Here is a 22820-nt window from a genome sequence, read left to right as displayed (position 1 = left end):
CTCCCAAAGGTGCTGCCAGACAAGAAGGCTCTGGCAGCTGAAAAGGTAGGTCATTGGGCCTGTTTACGAAAGGACTGGCCCTGCCCTCACCCGAAGACTGTGCAGGTGAACTCCCTGTTCTAGGTCTGAAAGAGCCCTGAGCTCTGCCCCTACCACGTCTAGATCTACCCCTAGACTGTGAATCATAAGAAGGGTACGTCCACCCCTTAGCAGGCCAATTCCTACTAAATTTCGGAGGCTGAACTTGCAAAAAATCTTTAACAGTCTGCATAGACTTAGCCTTGTCTTCCATTTTCTTTAAGACCGCCTCCACAGGAGAACCAAACAACACATCAGACTGTAAAGGAGCATCTAAAATCCTTGTCTTAACATGGTCAGATAAATTCTGATCCCGCAGCCAGGCGTGCCTGCGAAGAACTGACCCAGTGGCAGCCACCCTAGACGAGGCCTGTACAGCATCAAAACCACATTGTAAAGAGTGCTTACCCACCTGTTCAGAAACATGTACCAAATCTTGTAATTCTTTACACTCAATACCTTCCGCCAGAGCATCAACCTTAGACTTCAATTGAGAAAGAAGATAGTTTTGATATTTCAACATGTGAAACTGGCAATTTAAAGCCCTCATAGCTAAGGTGGAAGAAGTATAGACTTTCTTTCCCCATCTATCCAAAGCCCTGGCCTCTTTATCTGGAGGAACCAGATTTTTTACAACAGAGGCCTTGACACCCTTAGGTCCCTGACTAACAGTTTCTGGGTCCGCCTTAGGACTCTTATAAAGATATTTATGAGCTTCAGGCACCCTGTAATACCTGTCCGGTTTAACAGGAGCAGGAGGCAAAGAATCAGGATTAAGTGAAGCCTCTGCAAACACATCTTCCACAACATCCAGAACAGGTGGTATAGCCAAAGGCCTATGCTGGGGTAAAAGCAAAATTCCCTAAGCCTTTTCCTGGAATCAGAGAAGTCCTGACCTTCCCACTTAAAATGTTCCCTCATGGAATGAAGAGTCTCTGAAAAAGAAAAATCCTCTGGAGGAGAAGCAGAAGGAGTAGAATCATCCACATCAGAATCAGAATAAGGAGAATACTCCTGCAAGTCTTCAGCCGAAGACTCTGAAACATCTGAAGCCTGCTCAAAACTCCCCAACTCTGGTTCCACCCTAGGCCTCTTATCAGGAGGGGGCAAAGAACCTCTAATCAAAGTAATTAAATCTTCTGCCATTTTAAGCATGTGCTTCTTGGGCACAGATCCTGAAGAACTAGGAGTGACACCAACAGAAGCTAAACCTGGCCTGCCTTTGGAAGAAGCCTTAGAAACAGAAGGCGAGGGTCTAACCACCCTAGGAAGGGAGGGGAGTACAGTAACCTGAGAAGCCCCTTCAGCCTGACCTGCCTCCTGAGAGGCCACATCCTGCAATATCAAAGTCTCCCCCTGGGACTCCAGAGAAGCCTCCGGTTCCACTGACACCTCTAAAGAACCGGCGTCCGGTACGGACGACTCTTCTTGCCTGGGTTTAGCTGCTTTGTCTTTGCGCTTCTTCGAAGAAGCGGGTGTCGGAGCATCCGACGGCATATTATAATTGCACCGCTTCCCAAAGACCAACCTGGCACAATCTAACCTTCGCTTAATAGTGCGTTTATTGAACCTAGCACAAAAGCGACACCCAACAACGTCGTGCTCAGGCCCCAAACAAGGAATACACAAGGTATGATAATCTCTATGCGGTATCTGTTTCCCACAAGAAATACAGTTATTCACTTTTTCTGACATCCGGTAAACCACTGAGGCAAGAAAAAACTAAAATATTCCCCAACGGGGTACTTAGCCAACTTTGACTCGGTCTGAAACTCCGAATTCGAAAAATTTCAGAACGCCGAACGGCACTTGCAACGCTGCTTCTGCATCGGACCATGCGGCAAAAAAGACTGAGGATATGACGTCGGTCATGCGCATTTGTACCCTGATGTCCTGATGTCAGTCTTAAGCGCCTTGACCGACGTCAGCCTAATACTTTGATATTCGGGCCGACCGAGGACAGCGGACTACCCAAGTGTAAGGACTGCAGCAATGTGAGATGAAGAACATCAATCATTCTTCTGTATAAAGGGGGTCCCATCAACAGACCTGGGAAATTACAGACCCATAAGTTTGACTAATCTTATATGCCAGGCCAAGGAAAGAATAATCATGGATCTGATAAATAATGACATAGGAGAGCTCCAAACACTAGACCAAATCCAGTTTGGCTTTATCAATGGCAGGTCATGGCTTTATCAATGGCAGGTCATGCATGCTCAATCTGGTGGAATTCTTTGAAAAAGTCACTAGGGCTGTGAATCAAGGCAAAACAGTGTATACTGCCTACCCTGACCTGGTGAAGGCCTTTGATACAATTCTCCACTAAAGATAAACTCAAAAAACTAGGCATAAATCCATATGTCACCAGATGGAAAGTCAAATGACTCATGGACAGGACAAATGTTAGAATGGGAGAATCCAGATCCAACAAGAGGCCATTTACTAGTGGTGAGCCACAGGACTCAGTGCTGGGAACACTCTTGTTTAGAATACACTTCTCTGAAGTCAAGGCAAATGTATGAGGCCTTTGGCTGACTAAGTTTGCTGACGAATGTAAGTTGGGGGCAGTCAATGAATCCTCCAGTGATGTAGATATCCTTAAGAACCATGGTCTAAAACTAAATGCAATAAAAATGATAATTAAATATGCCGGCAAATTACAACAGGCAACTGTAACAGCTGGAGTGGCTGCAGAGGGTCCTTACAAAAAAAAGAAATACAGGGTATAACATCCCTTTACTAGGACAGGGGCAGTCTGTAAAATATTCAAAGGTATAGCCACAAAACTAAGTCATCTTCTTGCTCTTAGGGATCAAAAATCAAGTAAAATTTGGGTAATAATGGCCAAACTTGTAAGGGCACTAGAGCTGTTAGCCTAGTATTCACCTATGCACTTGTGATATGGAATATGCCTTAGCTTGACTACCCACATTCCTGTTCATGGGTAAGGTATGTCCTGTGGAAGTGCTGAAGTTTGGGTTATGACCAAATGGGGTCTGACTAGAGTGTGGTAATGGAATATAGTGCCAGATATCTAGGTTGAACAGGATCTTGCTAAGCTCAAAAGAACTTAAATTATAATGTTCTCTGTATATTAAATAAAGGAATATAAAAAAAAGCAAACCATGCACTATACCTTTGTGTAGTTCCAAGATGGGAAAATAACCCTGTCTCACGAAGTATGCCCACTGCTGATCTCCAGTGATGGTTTTCTAATACTGAGGTATTCTGTAATTTAACAAGAAAAATTAATCAATGTTTTTAACTTGACCCTTTTAATTTGTTACTATAAGGAAAATATTGAAAATTCTGACAAATTATTGCAGAAGATTGTTAATTAAAAAAAAAAAACAGTTTTCTGATTAATGCACCGTAACATTAGATGTCTAACAGGCTAACTGTTGCATGAATTTAAAATATGAATGTGAAGTGAAGTAGCAAGATGTGGGCATCAGTTCTCAGCCTGACCGATCTTTTTTCAGATGGACAAGGTGGAGAGTGTGTGTCTCATGTTTTAACTGTTAGAGGGAACTTGGTTAGGTTAGAAAAAAATGTAGTGTTTTTTTGCATCTCCCTATTTCTTTTTTTTAGTCCAGGGAATGGCTGGCAGAAAATACATTGTACAAGCAAAACTTACCATAACATTAAATGTTCAAATGATCATGACTACAGTAGACTTCGCTACATGGTTATAGCCCATCAAGGATAAAACAGCTGGCCAGTTTCCAGAGCTTCAGGGCACCTTCCATGTACTCAAACTGTCAGCCCTGCTTGAGCTGAGCTGACTAACAGACAAGCTGGGTGCAAAGCCTTTCAGAGCCTTCCTGCCAGCATAAAAAGGGAGGCTGAGCCCTGAAAGGACAATGCCAGGAACAACAAAAAATAAATGTCCACATCCTGTCATAAAAAACACACCAAAAACAAAGAGAATGGAGGGTGGGAGTGGCTACTGCACCAGCGATCATTCAATCCACTATTACGGTAAGCATTATATACACAACTGTACTACGGTCATCATATTGATAACTGCTGCAGTAACCTTTGCTATATAGAAAACTTAAACTATCTACATCTGAGAGGTGTAAGTAGAAGAGTCCAGGAACCACTGGAGAATGGTCATAGCCAAGTTTAGTATGAACTTAGAGAAGAAATCAAGGTTACAGTGCTTCGTAAATGTGAGAACAGAAGACCAAGTAGCAGCTTCTTAAATACATCTAGAATCCAACCCTTTCAAAAAAAACAGATGAAACCAAGGAGGTAGAGTGGGCCTTGACCCTGCCTGGAATAATTTTGTTATAGTGAGTATAACAAAAAGGTAATAACCTTAGACAACCACTTAGTCTGTTTTGAGACATGGTGTCCCTTTTTTCTGATCTTGCCAAGAGTTTACTATCAAATAGTCGACGTTCAAAATAAATTTTTACCTGAATTATTGGCGCACAACTGCAAAACAGAATGACGAAAGGGTCAGAATGTCTCAAACACACTTTCTTAAGCGAATTCAACCTTTCTCGACATTCATAGACTGCAGTCAGACACTACACATCACGTGACATAACTATTATACAGGGGGCAAGCCTCCCTGTTCCCCCCTCTCCCCACATATTACATATTCCAACTCTGAGATCACACTACAGTGGGGAAAAGGACAAATTTCCTGCTCCGCACTGTAACGTGATCTCATGTCGTACGATCAACCACATATGTGCATTCGCTGAACCAGGACTCGCAAAAAAAAGAAGTTATGTCTTACCATAACGTTCCATCTGAGTTGTTGATGATCTTCCAGTCATCACTGATGGGGTCAGTTCTGAGCCGAGTCGGTCTAATACCAAGCTAGTGTACACCAAAAACTCTCGAGCTAAGCTGCTACCCACAATGCCCTTCTCCCAGTTACCTCAGATCAAGTTTGCATGCAACATATAGGAGAAAACAGAAAAACAGAGAACATTTCTGCACAGAAACCCTGAAACACCAGAAGATCCACCAGGAGCCTTTGGTGGGGGATGGTGGGAGGGTGTGATGACTGGAAGAAGATCAACAACTCAGATGGAACATTATGGTAAGACATAACTTATTTATCTGAAGTTGTTAATCTTCTTCTTATTCATCACTGATGGGACAGAATCCCAAGCTACTTGGAGAGCCTGGGTGGCCCTTATGGAAGAACATTCCTGAGAACCATTGAGCCAAAGGCCACTCTTCCCCTGGAGACCACATCCAATTTGTAATGTTTGATGAAGGTATGGGGTTTAGCCCAAATGGCTGCTGCACAAATGTCATCCATGGGAGTTCTGGAGTGAAAGGCAACCGAAGTTGCGATGGCCCTCATTGAATGAGCTTTGATTTGAACAGGTTTAGATTCATTCGCAAGGGAGTATCAAAAAGTAATGCAATCTCTGAGCCATTTTGATAAAGTAACTTTTGATACAGCAAATCCCATTCTTGGGCCAGAAAAAGAAATGAAAAGCTGATCCGACTTGAGGAAGGACTTAGTCCTGTTCAAGCAGAAACGTAGTTGTCTATGTACGTCCAACGAAAGTAGGCTGTATTCTCCCTTGTTGGAATAATTTGGGAAAAACACAGGGAGCTCAATGGATTGGTTAACAGAAAAGTTGGAAACCACTTTGGGGAGAAAGGATGGGTTACTACAAAGAGATACTCTGTCCTTATGGAAGATTAAATACGGGCACTTGATGCACAAGGCTTGTAACTCAGATATCCATCTGGCTGATGTGACCGCTACCAAAAACAAAGATTTCCATGACAGGAATTTTAGATCACATGTCGCAGCAGGCTCAAAGGGGGCTAGAGAGAGAGACTGTAGAACCAGAGAGAGAGATTCCATGTCTCTACAGGTTGCCTGATGGGAGGTCTGCTATGGAAAACTTCCTTGAGCAAGGTCTTGCAAAGTCGGGTGGAGATAACAGGGACGCCATCCGAACTGTTGTGGAAATTGGAAATAGCTGCTAAATGTACTCGAATAGTAGAAGCTGATGCCCCATTGTCAAACAACTCAGAAAGATACTGGAGTATATAGCGAACCTTTTCCACTTGTCTCTGTAGAGTTTTCTGGTGGATGGTTTATGGGAGGCCAGAATAATATCATGAACAGGCGAGGAGAGGGTTTCCTGCCTGGCAACTAACGGAAGTGGAGAAACCAAGCTGTCAGCTTGAGAGTGGACAGATTTGGGGGAGTCAGCCCTTGTGGGTGAGATATCAGGTCCTGACGAGTGTCCAGGATCCAAGGAGGGTATAATAGGTGAGGTCAGAGCAAGGAAAACCACACTTGTCGAGGCCAGAAAGGGGCAATGAAGATTATTTTGCATCTCAACCGGATTGCTTTCTTTAGAAATAGGGGTATCAAAGGTATTGGAGGACAAGCACAGAGGAGACCCATGGGCCAATCATGAGTCAAAGCGTCCCTCGGTGATTCCCCGTCTGGGGGAAAGAGGGCAAAGTAGCTGCTGCATTTTTTGTCTGTAGGGAAAGCAAAAAGATTGCAGCAAGGCTGGCCCCAACGGCTGAAGATTTCTGCCATCACGTTCGGGTTGAGAGACCACTCGTGTGGATGGAGGATGCATCTGCTCAGCCTGTCCGCAATCATGTTGGAGCTCCCCGGGATATGCGTTGCAATAAGAAAGCAGTTGGAAGCTATCGTCCAATGCCTAATTCTCACGGCCTTGTGACATAGGAGGTAGGATTCGGTCCCTCCCTGTTTATGTACCAGATAACAGACATATTGTCCGATTGGATTGCAATCGTTCCCGAGGGAAGGAGCAGATGAAGTGCCTGTAACATTAACAGCACCACTGTTAGCTCCAGGACGTTGATATGCAAGTTGACCTCCAAGCTGGACCATGTGTCTTGGGCTGTCTTTCCCTGGAAGTGGCCCCCCCCACCCTATCAGGGAAGTGTCTGTGGTCACCGTGGCGCAGGGGAGTCTGGAAGGGGCGGCACCAAAGATTTTCATCTGTTCTCATCCACCAGAGGAGATCTTGTTTGCAGGAATTGGTGATGAGAATCTGTGAGTTTAGAGGATAGAGACTGGATATCCACTGGGACAAAAGGAACCATTGTAATAGTCTCATATGCAATCTTGCCAGGGGAACAATAGGGATGGCTGCCGCCATGGACCCCATAGCCTGTACAACTTCCCTTGCAGACACCTTCCTTCGACAGAGTATCAATTGTACTTGCAATCTTAATCTCTGAAGTCTGTGAGGAGGGAGGGAGACTTTGCTTGAGTATTAAATACTGCTCCTATAAATTCCAATTGCTGAGTAGGATGAAGGTTGGATTTTTCCCAGTGTATTGTGATGCCTAGAAACTCCGCCAGTGCCAGAGTGTAGCGTAGAGCCATGACCAGTAGGCACTTGATGGGGGTGGAGAGAGACCCCAGAGAGACCGAATGGCAGGGCTCTGAATTGGTGATGATTGGCTCCCAGCCGGAAGCGGAGACGACACCTGGAGCGCTTGTCCATTTTGATGTGGTAATACGCATCCTAGAGATCTATCGAGCACATCCACACACCCTCCCCGAAGAAATGGGAGAATGGATTATATCGTGACCATGTGGAATTTGGTCTGAACTACTGATTTGTTTAGTTGGCTGAGATCCAAAATGGGTCTCCAGTCCCCGGTCTTTTTGGCACCAAAAAGAATCTTGAGTAGAAACCGGATCCACACTGGTCTGGGGAGACTTGTTGGATGACTTATTTTTGACACAGCTTTATACCTTTGACTGGGTGGAACATCGGGAAGGCATTTTGGAAGTCTTGGGTAAGAGATTATAGGGATGCAATAACCTTTGGAAATTATTCTCTGCACCCACTGATCGTTTGTAATAGAGTGCCAGGCAGCTTGGTGCAGAGAAAAATGAGCCCTGACTGCTTCCAGAAGAAAGAAATTGGGCAGCACTTCAGGAGCGCTGATAAGGTCGTCCGGAAAAATAATCTCTGGAGTCCTGATTTCAGGGACACATTCTGCCCCTAAAGGGGCATCTTCCATTATTGGAACCCCTCCTGCCTCTGGGGGAATCCTCACCATGTGCACTACGGAAAGGGCCCTGAGATTTTTTGTGCCATATCTTTCCACTCCTCTGGTTCCTGGAGAAAGAGTGCTAAGGTTTGGAAAAACGTTAGCCAACGGCAGATAAAGTTTTTCCATCCTGCTCACACCTGGCTAATGTGTCCTTCACTTTAGAACCAAATAAAGCGGATGGTTTGATAGGGGCATTCAAGAAGGAAGACTTGAAGGAGTCCGCGAGGTCACAAATGCGCATCCAGGTCTGGCGTCTCATAACTACACCTGCACCCACAGCTCTAGCCACCCCTTCGGTTGCGTAGGGCAGCAACCTCATGGACGAGTTGGAGATAAACTCTAGGGTAGCAAGCTGAGAAGCAACTTTATCGCATGCCCTGTCAGACACTTGACCCGCTAGGGTCCCAGAGAGTTCAGAGATGAGATCTTTTTGGAGCCTCGTAAAATGTGCCAAATAATTCAGAGACCTGACAGCAAAGGTCGCTGAAGCAAACACTCGCTTCCCTAATCTGTCCACCACCCGGGACTCTCTGTTGGGTGGATGGACAGTAGGACTCTCCTCCGCAAGGTCCTTTTTTAGTGGCAGCCGCCACCACCATAGCGTCTACTGATAAGCCTCTAGACCAATGGGGGTGTTCCGCTGGAGGGGAAAGTATCTTGTCTGGTCTCCGAGGAATGGCCACAATGGTATCAGGGTTCTTCTACACACGCTGCAAGATGGGCTGGACTAACTCATCGGCAGGGGGGAGGTCCCCCAAGAAGTAGAGGGCCAAGAGCAGAAGGCCTGCAGGAATACAGATTCCTCCGAGTAAGGGATGGAGGGTTTCCAGTCACCCCTCTACCTCAAAATTTCCAGGATGTCTCCAAAGGAGACATCAGGGGGTGACCGTGGGGACCCTTCCTCATTATTGTAGTCCATATCCTCAGTGAGGGACTCCTCCAAGGAGTCCATATGTTTCCTCTTACACGTCAGTTTCTGAGGTGGTTCTTCAGTGGGAGCGTCTGAAGAAGACTCAGAAAGGAGGTTACCTTGTACAGGGGTTTCCTGAGGCTTGCGCTCTTTGTGTCCTGTGGAGGTGGCCTGTGATAGCTGCAGCTCAGGAGGAGGAGGGAGAAGTCTGACATAGGAGGAGCACTTCCCGAAGCAAGCACCCTCTCCATCACCTGGAAGGCAGGCCCGCCCGAAGAGGAATGTGAGCCCAGAACAGAGGAAGACAATTTCGGAACCGGGGTCACACTCTTCTCCGCTCATCCCGCTCCCGGGGACGGAGCCTCAAGCAAAACCGGGGCTGGAGTTGGCCCCGGATCCGAAGACGGAACCGATGAAACAACTGGAACTGTACCTGCAGCCGGGGGTTCCACCCCCCCAAGCATGAGATTGAGGAAGGGATGGTTCCAAAGGAACCGAAACCCACAGGGGCTTTGGAGCCTCAGAGAAGGTCACTGTCGGCACCAATGAAAGGATTCCCCCTAAAGACATCGGAGCTATGGGCCTCAGAACCGAAGGGTCCAAGGGAGGAGAATACTTGAGAGTCAAGGGGGTAATGGACCCAAAACCCGGGATGGGTTTTAGGAATATTTGCAATCCCTCTAGCTGTCAGCAGCTGATTGAACAGGCGCACTACATCCAATTCAGACAACCTCCTGGTGGACCTTACCGACACTCTTGAGGGGGAGTCGAGTCGGTCCAAAATGTGGCTAAAGGCTTATCCTGAAAATGGATACAAAGACGGGAGTACTGGCTCTGTGGTGTAGGAAGAGTTGGCACCGAGGATTCCAGTTTTGAAACAGGCAAAAGGGCTCGGAGCTGAGGGAACAGTTAGGGTGGAAGTCATTATCGGCACTGAAGAAGTGATCGGTACCGATCTCAGAACGGAGATGGGTGACGGGTGCCAAGGTAATAGCAGGCAATAACGCTGGAGCCAAAATCACACTTGGAACCATAGCAGTCGGTGCAGAGGGCGGCGCCGATGTGGAAGTCATTGAAATAGCAGAGACCACTGAAGCAGAACTCAGAGATGAGGAGGCGATCTTGTGCTCTGTGGAAGACTCATGGGCTTTATGCTTATGAGGCTTGCCCTTAACACCAGCCAGTGAAGAGGGGATCAGAATGAGGACTTTTTTTGTCCTTTGATGGAGGGGTTGAGACCTCCGATGCAGAAAGAGCCTCAGGAAAAAAGAGAAAAAAGCAGGCCTTTCAAAATAAGTTTATTTTTCCACTCATTCAGCGTCCGTTGACTGAAAATGATACAAATCTGACAGGGAGGTTTCACAGATAAGTGGGACCCCCCCCCCCCCAGACAATATACACAATCATCATGCAGGTCGCTATTGGAGGAGTTTACCATTGCAGGAAGTGCAATGCTTAAATCCCGAAGTCTCTTTCTTTTCAGACATATTGGGTATATCGACTAAACAATCCAAAAAAAGAATAGAGAAAGGAAGGAAAAGAGAAAAATACCAACAATGGTATTAAGAATACCACAAGGGTAAAGATGGGCATTTACCAACAATGGTAAGAAGAGGATACCCATGGGCAGAGCTAGTTGAGATGTTTTTAGAAGGAAAAATACTTAGAAATAGAGTAAATTTGAAAAAATACAACACTTAGCTGGAGAGCTCGGTGAAAAGCTGCTATACGGCTGCGCTGCAAATGAGATCTGAGGTAACTGGGAGAAGGGCACTGTGGGTAGCAGCTTAGCTCGAGAGTTTTTGGTGTATGTGAGCTTGGTATTAGGCCGACTCGGTTCCGAGCCCATCAGTGATGAATAGGAAGATTAACAACTTCAGACTGAAGGTTGGATTCAGCCAACCAAATTTCAACATCCCACAGTCGTCGAACCTTCACTCACAATTTTGATGGTAAACCCTTACCAAGAAATGAACATAAGATCTGAAGATCTGAAAGACTTAAATTCTGTCAAGACAGTACCAGAGTTTGGAATATCCCTTCTTCATTTTCAGGTTCAGGAAAGAAAATGGGAAGATGGATAGTTTGGCTTAAAGTAAACTCAGATATCACTTCAGGCATAAAAGAATAATTAGTTTTCAAGGATCTCTGTCCCTAATGAAAATCAGATAATTTTGATTCACGTTAAGAACATCAAGTCAACCAGATTAGCTGGTTCAAATGGAGCAAGTGTTAGCTTTTCTAACAAAAACAATTACGATCCCAAGGTGGGGCACCAGTTTTCTTGGTGGCCTCTTATGCAAAACTCCTTTCAAGAATATTTTGACATGAGACTGCATTGAAAGAGAAGAATCCATGGGGAGACATGCTGAAATGGCGAATAAATGAACCTTGACAGAAGAATAAGAATGACCATAGGTTAGTAACTCACACGAATATTGTAGAACCAGAGAACTATAGCCATGAATGGCTGCTGGTTACGTTGCCTTTTTTTTTTAAAACACCTTTATTAAATTATCACTTAAATAGGCAACCATACATTAAACAGAAAAGAAAAAAAAAACAACTTTTCCATTGAACTACAATATACACATCTTTTCTTTGTTACCATCATCAATCCAACATTACAAAAATTGTTGAATTCCTGCCTTCCCTTAAACTTCACTCCTCCACCTAACATTATTATGCATGCATTGTCCCAATAATTTCCATTTACTTTTATGTAATTTGCTCCTTCGTTTTTCTAAAGATCCCACTTCCAGTTCATTTATAATACTCAATACCTCAAATACTGTTGGTGTAGATTTTGAGTTTTATTTTCTAATAATTGCTTTTTGGCAGCCAACAGAATTAAACTTAATAAAGCATTACTACATCTAGGCAATTCAGATCCTGTATAGCACCTCAAAAGAATCATTTCCTTGTTTACAGCCATTTGCTCATCCAATATTTCTGACAGAGTATACTCTTTAGGGAATTTCTAAAATCTGCCACCTCATTACACTCCCAAAACATATGCTCGCAATTACCTCTTCTTCATCACACCTCTAATATTTGCTATCTACCACAGAAATATTTCTTTGAATTCTACTTGGGGTATAAAAAGATCAATGCAAATACTTCCAAGCAGTGATCCTAAACCTTCTGGACTTGGTCGCATATTTGGGAGCCATACATATGTCTTCACATTGTTTTCTTGTAAACTGCTTTTTTCAGCCTCTCTTCCCAATCTTTTCTAGCCTCCTCTGATTGATTCTTATAGTTATCATGAAATATTTTAGATGCTCTATTAATTATACCTTTTTTTACAGCTGCTTCTGTTGTATATTCAACTAAAATCTTTAGCAGAGCAGGTATTTCACTTAAACTTCTCCTATCCCTATTTGCTTTTACTCTGAGATCAAGCCCTGGTAGGGAAGACCATCCCTACCCTGCAATCCAAATGTTTTCTTGGCCTCACTCCACTATGTTATCCTTCCTGCATGAGTTGCTTGGAATATCTTGGATACTTTTCTGGGTTTCGCCAGTAAATTTCAGCATCCTTTTATTCTGTATCCATACTTGCACTCATCGCTATTGACAAAATCTCCTTTCTCCATTCTCTTATTGGCTTAGGTCTTTGAATACTTTTTGCTACTTTATGAATATAATCTGCATGGATGTTATTATTCTCCTTAAGGATCTGCATCCACAATCCCCCCCCTCTATTTCTTGAACTCCCCCCCTTGGTTCATAATCATCCCTTCCCACTTTGAATTATAACATTCTGCTTGTGTTATGTATATGAACATTCTAGGATAATATGGACTGCATAACCATCATGATAAAAAAAAATACTGTTCCCACCAATTATATACAACAGTTTGAAATGTTTGGCAGGCTGATCTTTTTTGAGTTTCTTCTCATCTCTATTTGAACCTGTGTCATATTTTTCAAGAATTTTTGTTTTAATGAAAACCTTCAAACAAAAAATAAATAGAAAACACCATCATCTCCTTTTAACTTGGAACAAACACACAACGCTATGTACATCTTCAAAACATGAAGTTCAACCCTCTAGAAGTAAAAACTGCCCCAAATGGATAGCTGCACTTACAGATATTGTTTAATCCAATATTAAGAAATAGCACAAATTGAAGTATTTTTGGAAGACTTAAGTATGCCAAGTTAGACACAGATAACTCAACAATTAACAGTTAAGACAGAAGGGTATGAGATAAAAACTGCGACTTATAATCAATCTACAGGAAAGTCTCCAGGAACAGATAGTATTCCTGTGGAAGCTTAGAAGCTAGGATGGAAGAAAGTGATAAAGATCTGCAAGTATTTTAAAAGGAGAGAAAGCACCAACATCCTGAAAAAAGCTATGGTGGCTATAATACCTAGACAGTAAAGACCCATCAGACCCAACTTCATACAGACCTATTTTAAAATGAAACCATGATTGTAAAGTGCTTATGTCTATACTACCTAAAAGAATGTCAAAGGTATTGTCAAAAAAAAAAAAAAAAATATATATATATATATATATATATATATATATATATATATATATATATATATATATGGGTCAGTGTGGTTTTGTGGAGCGGAGGCAAACATTTGACAACAATAACAGGACAATGACAATCCAAAGGGAAACCGAATGCAAGAAGATACCACTGTTGTTGGTGGGTCTTGATGCAGAGAAAGCATTCAACAGAGTTAACTGGGATTTTTATGAATAGAGCAATGGAAGCATTTGCATTCTCTGATACAATAATAAGATTAGTCAGGATATGTGAGAGATTGGAGGCAAGAATTAAAATGGGAGGATTCCTTTCTGATAAGCTGTGTCTATATAGAGGAACTAAGCAGGGGTGTCTCTATCCCCTTTGTTATTTTCTTAATATTTAGAGCCATTGGCAAGCAAAATATAGGACTCAGACATTCGGGGATATATTTGGTATGGCAATCAAGAAAAGTTGTCTTTATTTGCAGACATTATTTTGTACTTGATAAAACCAGAAAAATGACATCTCAGTGTTATGGAACATTATAAGACAGATTAAAAAGGTTTCTGTTACATCAGCTAAGGCTATATAGGAACAGACTAAACAAAAGATAATACAAAAACTGAGAAACTGGAAGCTTTTGTTTATGGATATGGATAGCAAGATAAAAGCAGTGAAAATGTTATTCCCTTTAGTTTTATATACAGATCAGGCCTACTTTTATTAACCAGAGGACAGGCTGTGAATAATAATGCAAGATTTGAAGGAATTTATCTGGGAGTGAAAGAGGGCAAGGGTCAAGAGGGATAAGTTGTTCCTTCTAAGAGAACCAGGTGGTTTAGGATCACTTTATTTGAAGACCTATTTGAGAGCTGCACAGTTAAGATTCACATACATAACACAAACAGAAAGGTTTAATTCAAAGTGGAAAGGGATGATGATGAAACAGTGGGGAAATTAAAAAAAATGGAATGTGTGAGATTTTGGATGCAGATTCTAAAGAATAACAGCCATACAGAATATCATATTCATAAACAGCAGAAAGTATTCTGGGAACTAAGCCAGTATAAGAATGGAGAAAGGTTATTTTGCCAGTAGGGATGACTGCAATTAACAAAATTAAGAATTAGGCAAGAGGGACTATAATTTACTGGAGAAACCTGGCAAAGGAATCAAGGTATTGGGAGCAAAAACCTGACATTTGGACTGCAGGCTAAAGACTGCCTTCCCTATCAAGAATTGATTTCAGAATATAGGTAAGGAGAAAGGGATATTGGGATCTGAAGTAAAAAAACTGCTCTGGTAGAGTTTTTAGTTGAAGTTAGTACAGGAGTCCCCTGTTTGCTCCTGTTAAAAAAGGGTGTATTAGTAGGGCATATAAAATATTGCATGGTAACTATAGGAATCAATCAGAGGAGGTTAGAAAATATTGGGAAGAGAGACTGGAAAAGGAATCTACAAGGGAACAATGGGAATACATATATATATATATATATATATATATATATATATATATATATATATATATATATATATATAGTTCCCAAGTATGTAGCAAAGTCTAGAAGATTTAGAATTTTTCCTTGGAAGGGTTTGCATAGGTATTTTTATCCCCAAGCAAACTGCAAAGAATTTTTCCTCAAGTTGATAGCAAATGTTGGCGGTGTAATGGGGAGAAAGAGGTAACTGGAACCATATACACTAACACAAATGACTAGAGGATGAAAGGCACAATACCCAGCCGGTGTGTTGTAACACAAATAAATTCCAAAAATCCACAGTTTCGAAAAAAATTGCTGAAGGTCAATAAACGCTCCAAGATACTGTAGTTCAATAGGTATCTTTAATAATACGAACATAGAACACAATGCGTCGACCTAGGTTTCGTCCGACTTCTCGGACTTCTTCAGAACAATGCTACAACAAAAATCTAGTCCTTATATATCCGCTTTAATTACTTTAAATTAACCCATTAAGTCACTAATTGCAAAATTGATCAAAACCTCCTTAAAGAGACATCCCAGTTAAAAAACTGGACCGTTGTTGATACCATGAAATTGCATAAAAATTGGTACAAATCTGTGTATAGTAATAATATAAATACAATGTATGTATGTATTTATAATTACATATATATATAAAAAATAATAATAAAATGTATATTTCTATATGTGTATTAAATGTGTAAGTATGTAAATATGTATCTGAATAAGAAATATATACCCATTGTATAAGTAACTTAATAAAAATATCCATAGTATAAATAACGTATAAATAACATATAAAAATAACATATAATTCATTGAATAGTCCAATGAATGGAATTGTTGTACAATGAACTAAATGAATACCCACATATGTATAATAATGGACTACCTAAGCGTATGATCAATGATGATAGTGAATTATAAGGTTAAAATTTTGAATGTAAGTTACATTATTAAATAAGAAATATATATGTATATCACCTGTCACCCACCCCCAAGTACTAGGTCTGAGGTGTAGACTGAAGTCTATAGATATATAAACAGACACCTGTATAAACAAGTATATGTACAACGTGTAAACCTGATTTAAAATCAAACAACATAATAAAAAATAAACAACATAATAATAAAAATAATGTTGAATTTTATGACCAATAATCTCTAAAGTGCTCATGTGCTAAAATGTTTCAAAAACATTCTTAAAAAACATTCTCAAAAACATTTCCTTAGAAATCTTTAAAAAGATAAAACTTATTTAATAAAACTTTAAAAACGTCAATTGGGTAGCTTCAAATATATGGTATAATGTGTGGGGAGACCCAAAATGGTCTATTGATACATATTAAGTACCTTTAATGTGGTGTAACCATAAAATGGGTTTGATGGTAATGTATTCGTTTAGACCCGGGTGTTGATTAGCATTTAGTAAAATTTGCATTTTTAGTTCCACTATATCAAGATTGTATTTAGTGGTCTTACCCTGCGGGTCCAACTCCTGATGGAATACCCCCATGAATTTAAAACTATGAGTGTTAAATTGGTTAATGTGTCTTGCTAGTGCGTTAGTCAATTTCAACTTCTTAATGTCCAGTAAGTGTTCTTTAATCCTGTCACGTAACAACCTGCAAGTTTTCCCCACATAAAAACTTTCACAGGTTTGACATACTGCAATGTAAACGACGTTACGTGTGTAACAGTTTATGTGTTGATTAATCCGTACATTTTGTCCATTAATTGTCACAGTATGGTTAGTATTGACAACGTGTTTACATACAGAACACCTTCCACAATTAAAGTTTCCCTTTGGTTTGTTTGAAAACCTCAAAACCCCTGTGTTAATACTCTCAAATAACTCTTTAAATGATGTGTCCTTTCTAAAAATGTAAGTAATGTTACCATTAAAAAATTCCCCCATTGTGTTGTCCAATTTAATGAAATTCCAATTCTTCTTAACAATACTCCTCACCATTTCAAATGTGTCATTAAATGTAGTGATGTAAAGGGGTACACCATTACACACGAAATTGTTGTTTTTGTGTATGGTGTTGCTATTGTTGCCCATATGGTGAATTTGTGTGTTGCTATTAACATTGTTGTGTATTAGAGCCTTGTAAAAACCATTTTCCCTTTGGTTAATTACTTCGTTTGCTATACTTGTGCAAAAATCACGTGGATAACCACGATTTTGAAAAAGTTCAATTATAAATTGTACTTCGTTGTTAAAATCCACTTCTTCACTGACCATTCTGGCAGCCCTGACCAATTGGCCCTTAACCACAGCTCTTTTCTGGTGGTCAGGGTGCCAACTGTCGTAGTGTAAATATGAATTTGAAAAAGTGGATTTTCTGTAAATGTTGGACGTCACCCTATTTTTATTTTTATCAAAGGTTAACTTAACGTCCAAATAACTTATGCTCTCCTGACTAATAGTAAATGTAAATTGTAAAAACCAAACACTGTTATTAATATAATCAATAAAGGCTTTAAGCTCTACCTGTTCACCACTCCACACAATAAATAAATCGTCTAAAAAACGGCCGTAAAACTTGACGTGTGTAAAAAACTCTGAATTAAACAGATAATTTAATTCCCAATATGTTAAGACGAAATTGGCAAAATTGGGGGCACAAGCTGCCCCCATGGCCCTCCACTCTTTTGTTTAAAATAGGCGCCGTCAAAATAAATAAAATTGTTGTTTAAAACGACTCCCATAAGCTTGGTGAGTACATTAATTTTATTTTGGTCATATAAATTGGTGTAAAACAACTGTTCCTCCAACCATTCCAAACCCTGGTCGTGGGGATGACTGTACACAAATTACAAATATCCAACGTAATAAAAGTGTCCCCATGATTAAATGTAATCAAATTAATCTTGGATAAAAAATCCCACGAATCTTTAAGTATGTGGTCAAAGTGTTCAATACCAGGTTTAAAATGGTGGTCTAAGTATTGACTGATAAAGTGAGTTTTGCTGCGTTTACCATCGACAATTGCTCTGAATTGCAACTTGTCCAAACCCTTATGTATCTTGGGGATACCAAAATCCCACTTATAACTGGGTATTCATTATGTAGGAAACGCCAATCGTGTTCATCTAACTCACCCTGGTGCAACATGTCATAAAGTGTCGTGTCTATTCTTTTGTGGGCTATATTTATTTCATTTCTACTAACTTCCTCGTATCGTCACTTGTTAACATGGCATTCATGTAACTTACATAATCGTGATGGTCAACAATAACCACTCCACTGCCCTTGTCAGGCTTCATAATTCTAATACTTTTAGTGGATAAAATGTTTTAAGTATCCCTTCCTCTCTCTTGGTCATGTTGTGGTGAAGTTGCTTGTTATTATGTTTCTTAAACAAATCCCTTAAATCATTTTCTGTGACTTTCTCAAAAAGCCACTTTTTCGTGATTGGGGGTTATAGGTGCTGGGTCTAGAAAGACTGGGTTTATTAAATGTATTAATGTCCCATGAATTGTTATTGTATAACATTTTTAAATTTAATTTTCGAGTGAATAATTTTAGATCTATAATTGTATTTACAATGTTACCTCTTCTACATGGGACAAAGCTGAACCCTTTAGAAATCAAATTAACACTCTCTGTGTCAAAACTCTGCTGTGTGTAATTATATAATTTAAAGTCTCCTTGGTCATTCTCGACTACTGTGGGATTAGAAAAAAGTACACATTCACATTCATCATTATAAATGTTATCGGTTGGAATGTTGGTGTTGTAGTTTAATTCAGGATCTACATTAACTACACTCGTCAAATCACTACATGTGTCACCTGCATTACATTGAAAAACACTAGTGTCAGATGAAGGTAATGTTCCATTGTATTCATATACTGATAGTTCACATAGTGAATAAATGCTGTCCGTATTGTCCAACACATTCGTTGAATTAATGTCATTCAGTAATGGAGCAGTCGTGCCCACAAAAGACTCATACGAAAAAGTTTGATTCCTGTCCAAAAAATCACCACACAACAAACTGTCGTCTGAGTTACATGTGTGTGAAGCTTCCTCTGCACAAATGAAATCTTGATGTAAAATAGGGCAATACTATTTAAGGCGTTAACATCAGAAAAAACACAACTGGGCGACAACGCTCTATTCTGTGCGGTATAGGAAAAGTCAAGTTTCTTACCAAGTACCATATGGTGGTGGTCGCCATCGGCTACTTGCGCGTCCGCCACTCGTTTTGAATAGTTCACTTTCCTATAATGATCCGCATCTCTCCTTGGACGGGCACCTGTGTTCTCGAATTCTTCGTTCTCATCGAATGTGTGTTCACCCCTAAGTCTCTTAGATCTTCTAAGGCCATCAGTGTAACTCGGGCTGCCTGCTTGATGTTCTACATGCGTAGTGGGCCGTGGAGGGGAAGTGATGTCATCAAGTTCATCCAACCGAACAATCCTGTCTATTTTCTTGGCGTGTTCACGAATCATAGGTTGTGATTTGGGGTAAACCATCCCGGATGCGTATATCTTAGAGTCCCTCTTGATTTTACTTTGTTTTTTTTGATACAAGATGTCACAACTGTGTTCAACATCTTGAATAATGTTAACATAATTAGTGTAATAGTGATCAAACAAAAGATCTTGACTAATATTATTGTTAAGCTCTTCAATGTCTAGTAATAAAGATTCAATTTTTTTGTCGTTGTGTTTGTGTGGGTTAATTTAAAGTAATTAAAGAGGATATATAAGGACTAGATTTTTGTTGTAGCATTGTTCTGAAGAAGTCCGAGAAGTCGGACGAAACCTAGGTCGACGCATTGTGTTCTATGTTCGTATTATTAAAGATACCTATTGAACTACAGTATCTTGGAGCGTTTATTGACCTTCAGCAATTTTTTTCGAAACTGTGGATTTTTGGAATTTATTTGTGTTACAACACACCGGCTGGGTATTGTGCCTTTCATCCTCTAGTCATTTGTGTTAGTGTATTTGGTTCCCGGTGCAGTTCAGTGGTGTTTGTCATGGAGGATGGAAACGGCGCGATCGAGGTGGGCGTGTTGTTAAGAGAAATGAATGAGCAGTTAAAACACCATACTGCTCTCATACATGAACTTATGTCCAAATCTAATTCTACCGTGGACAATACACCCTCGGATAGTCTGGGTTTACCGCTTACCCAAGCTTCTCCATCGCCTCCTGTTTCAGTTCCAACTGGTACCGGCACTTCGGTTCTGAGAGGTGCCGACAATACGGATGTACAACGACAGAACAGGGTGAGATTTCATGACCGAGCACAGCCGGTTAACATTACATCTTGGAAATCCAACAATTATTCTTTTAATTCACCCACGGTCCCTGAAGTAATAAATACCCACATACCTAAAGGCAACTTGAAAGAGTTACTTAAACAATTTGAAGTCAAACTTTTCAGGTTGAAGCGTACACAGATGGAAAATGGGTACTTGCGTAGGAATGTTGAATTAAGGCAAGTACCCAAAGGGCTCAGACTTTGGAGATATCCTAATGGTAGTGAGCGTGAACCTGACATGCTCAAAGAATTACATGAACTTTTTAATAATACCGGTTTGGCCCTTTTGGAAATAATGATCAAACACAACGACAAAAAAATCGAATCTTTATTACTAGACATTGAAGAGCTTAACAATAATATTAGTCAAGATCTTTTGTTTGATCACTATTACACTAATTATGTTAACATTATTCAAGATGTTGAACACAGTTGTGACATCTTGTATCAAAAAAAACAAAGTAAAATCAAGAGGGACTCTAAGATATACGCATCCGGGATGGTTTACCCCAAATCACAACCTATGATTCGTGAACACGCCAAGAAAATAGACAGGATTGTTCGGTTGGATGAACTTGATGACATCACTTCCCCTCCACGGCCCACTACGCATGTAGAACATCAAGCAGGCAGCCCGAGTTACACTGATGGCCTTAGAAGATCTAAGAGACTTAGGGGTGAACACACATTCGATGAGAACGAAGAATTCGAGAACACAGGTGCCCGTCCAAGGAGAGATGCGGATCATTATAGGAAAGTGAACTATTCAAAAAACGAGTGGCGGACGCGCAAGTAGCCGATGGCGTCCACCACCATATGGTACTTGGTAAGAAACTTGACTTTTCCTATACCGCACAGAATAGAGCGTTGTCGCCCAGTTGTGTTTTTTCTGATGTTAACGTCTTAAATAGTATTGCCCCTATTTTACATCAAGATTTCATTTGTGCAGAGGAAGCTTCACACACATGTAACTCAGACGACAGTTTGTTGTGTGGTGATTTTTTGGACAGGAATCAAACTTTTTCGTATGAGTCTTTTGTGGGCACGACTGCTCCATTACTGAATGACATTAATTCAACGAATGTGTTGGACAATACGGACAGCATTTATTCACTATGTGAACTATCAGTATATGAATACAATGGAACATTACCTTCATCTGACACTAGTGTTTTTCAATGTAATGCAGGTGACACATGTAGTGATTTGACGAGTGTAGTTAATGTAGATCCTGAATTAAACTACAACACCAACATTCCAACCGATAACATTTATAATGATGAATGTGAATGTGTACTTTTTTCTAATCCCACAGTAGTCGAGAATGACCAAGGAGACTTTAAATTATATAATTACACACAGCAGAGTTTTGACACAGAGAGTGTTAATTTGATTTCTAAAGGGTTCAGCTTTGTCCCATGTAGAAGAGGTAACATTGTAAATACAATTATAGATCTAAAATTATTCACTCGAAAATTAAATTTAAAAATGTTATACAATAACAATTCATGGGACATTAATACATTTAATAAACCCAGTCTTTCTAGACCCAGCACCTATAACCCCCCCAATCACGAAAAAGTGGCTTTTTTTGAGAAAGTCACAGAAAATGATTTAAGGGATTTGTTTAAGAAACATAATAACAAGCAACTTCACCACAACATGACCAAGAGAGAGGAAGGGATACTTAAAAACATTTTATCCACTAAAAGTATTAGAATTATGAAGCCTGACAAGGGCAGTGGAGTGGTTATTGTTGACCATCATGATTATGTAAGTTACATGAATGCCATGTTAACAAGTGACGTATACGAGGAAGTTAGTAGAAATGAAATAAATATAGCCCACAAAAGAATAGACACGACACTTTATGACATGTTGCACCAGGGTGAGTTAGATGAACACGATTGGCGTTTCCTACATAATGAATACCCAGTTATAAGTGGGATTTTTGGTATCCCCAAGATACATAAGGGTTTGGACAAGTTGCAATTCAGAGCAATTGTCGATGGTAAACGCAGCAAAACTCACTTTATCAGTCAATACTTAGACCACCATTTTAAACCTGGTATTGAACACTTTGACCACATACTTAAAGATTCGTGGGATTTTTTATCCAAGATTAATTTGATTACATTTAATCATGGGGACACTTTTATTACGTTGGATATTTGTAATTTGTGTACAGTCATCCCCCACGACCAGGGTTTGGAATGGTTGGAGGAACAGTTGTTTTACACCAATTTATATGACCAAAATAAAATTAATGTACTCACCAAGCTTATGGGAGTCGTTTTAAACAACAATTTTATTTATTTTGACGGCGCCTATTTTAAACAAAAGAGTGGAGTGGCCATGGGGGCAGCTTGTGCCCCCAATTTTGCCAATTTCGTCTTAACATATTGGGAATTAAATTATCTGTTTAATTCAGAGTTTTTTACACACGTCAAGTTTTACGGCCGTTTTTTAGACGATTTATTTATTGTGTGGAGTGGTGAACAGGTAGAGCTTAAAGCCTTTATTGA

General features: G+C 40.4%; 1 protein-coding gene across 1 annotated transcript in view; it reads right to left on the bottom strand.

Moving 5' to 3' along the window:
• PDE7A (phosphodiesterase 7A) overlaps window positions 1–22820 on the bottom strand; it is a 1297734-nt gene that overhangs the window by 571272 nt on the left and 703642 nt on the right. The window contains exon 7 of the mRNA XM_044065847.1: window positions 3218–3309. Coding sequence (XP_043921782.1) covers window positions 3218–3309 — 92 coding nt within the window. The remainder of the gene's footprint in view (window positions 1–3217; window positions 3310–22820) is intronic.

The sequence above is a fragment of the Protopterus annectens genome, chromosome 3.part0 (assembly GCF_019279795.1).
Source record: "Protopterus annectens isolate FY-2018-M chromosome 3.part0, PAN1.0, whole genome shotgun sequence".
NCBI lineage: Eukaryota > Metazoa > Chordata > Ceratodontiformes > Protopteridae > Protopterus > Protopterus annectens.
This window is presented reverse-complemented; position numbering and strand designations above follow the sequence as displayed.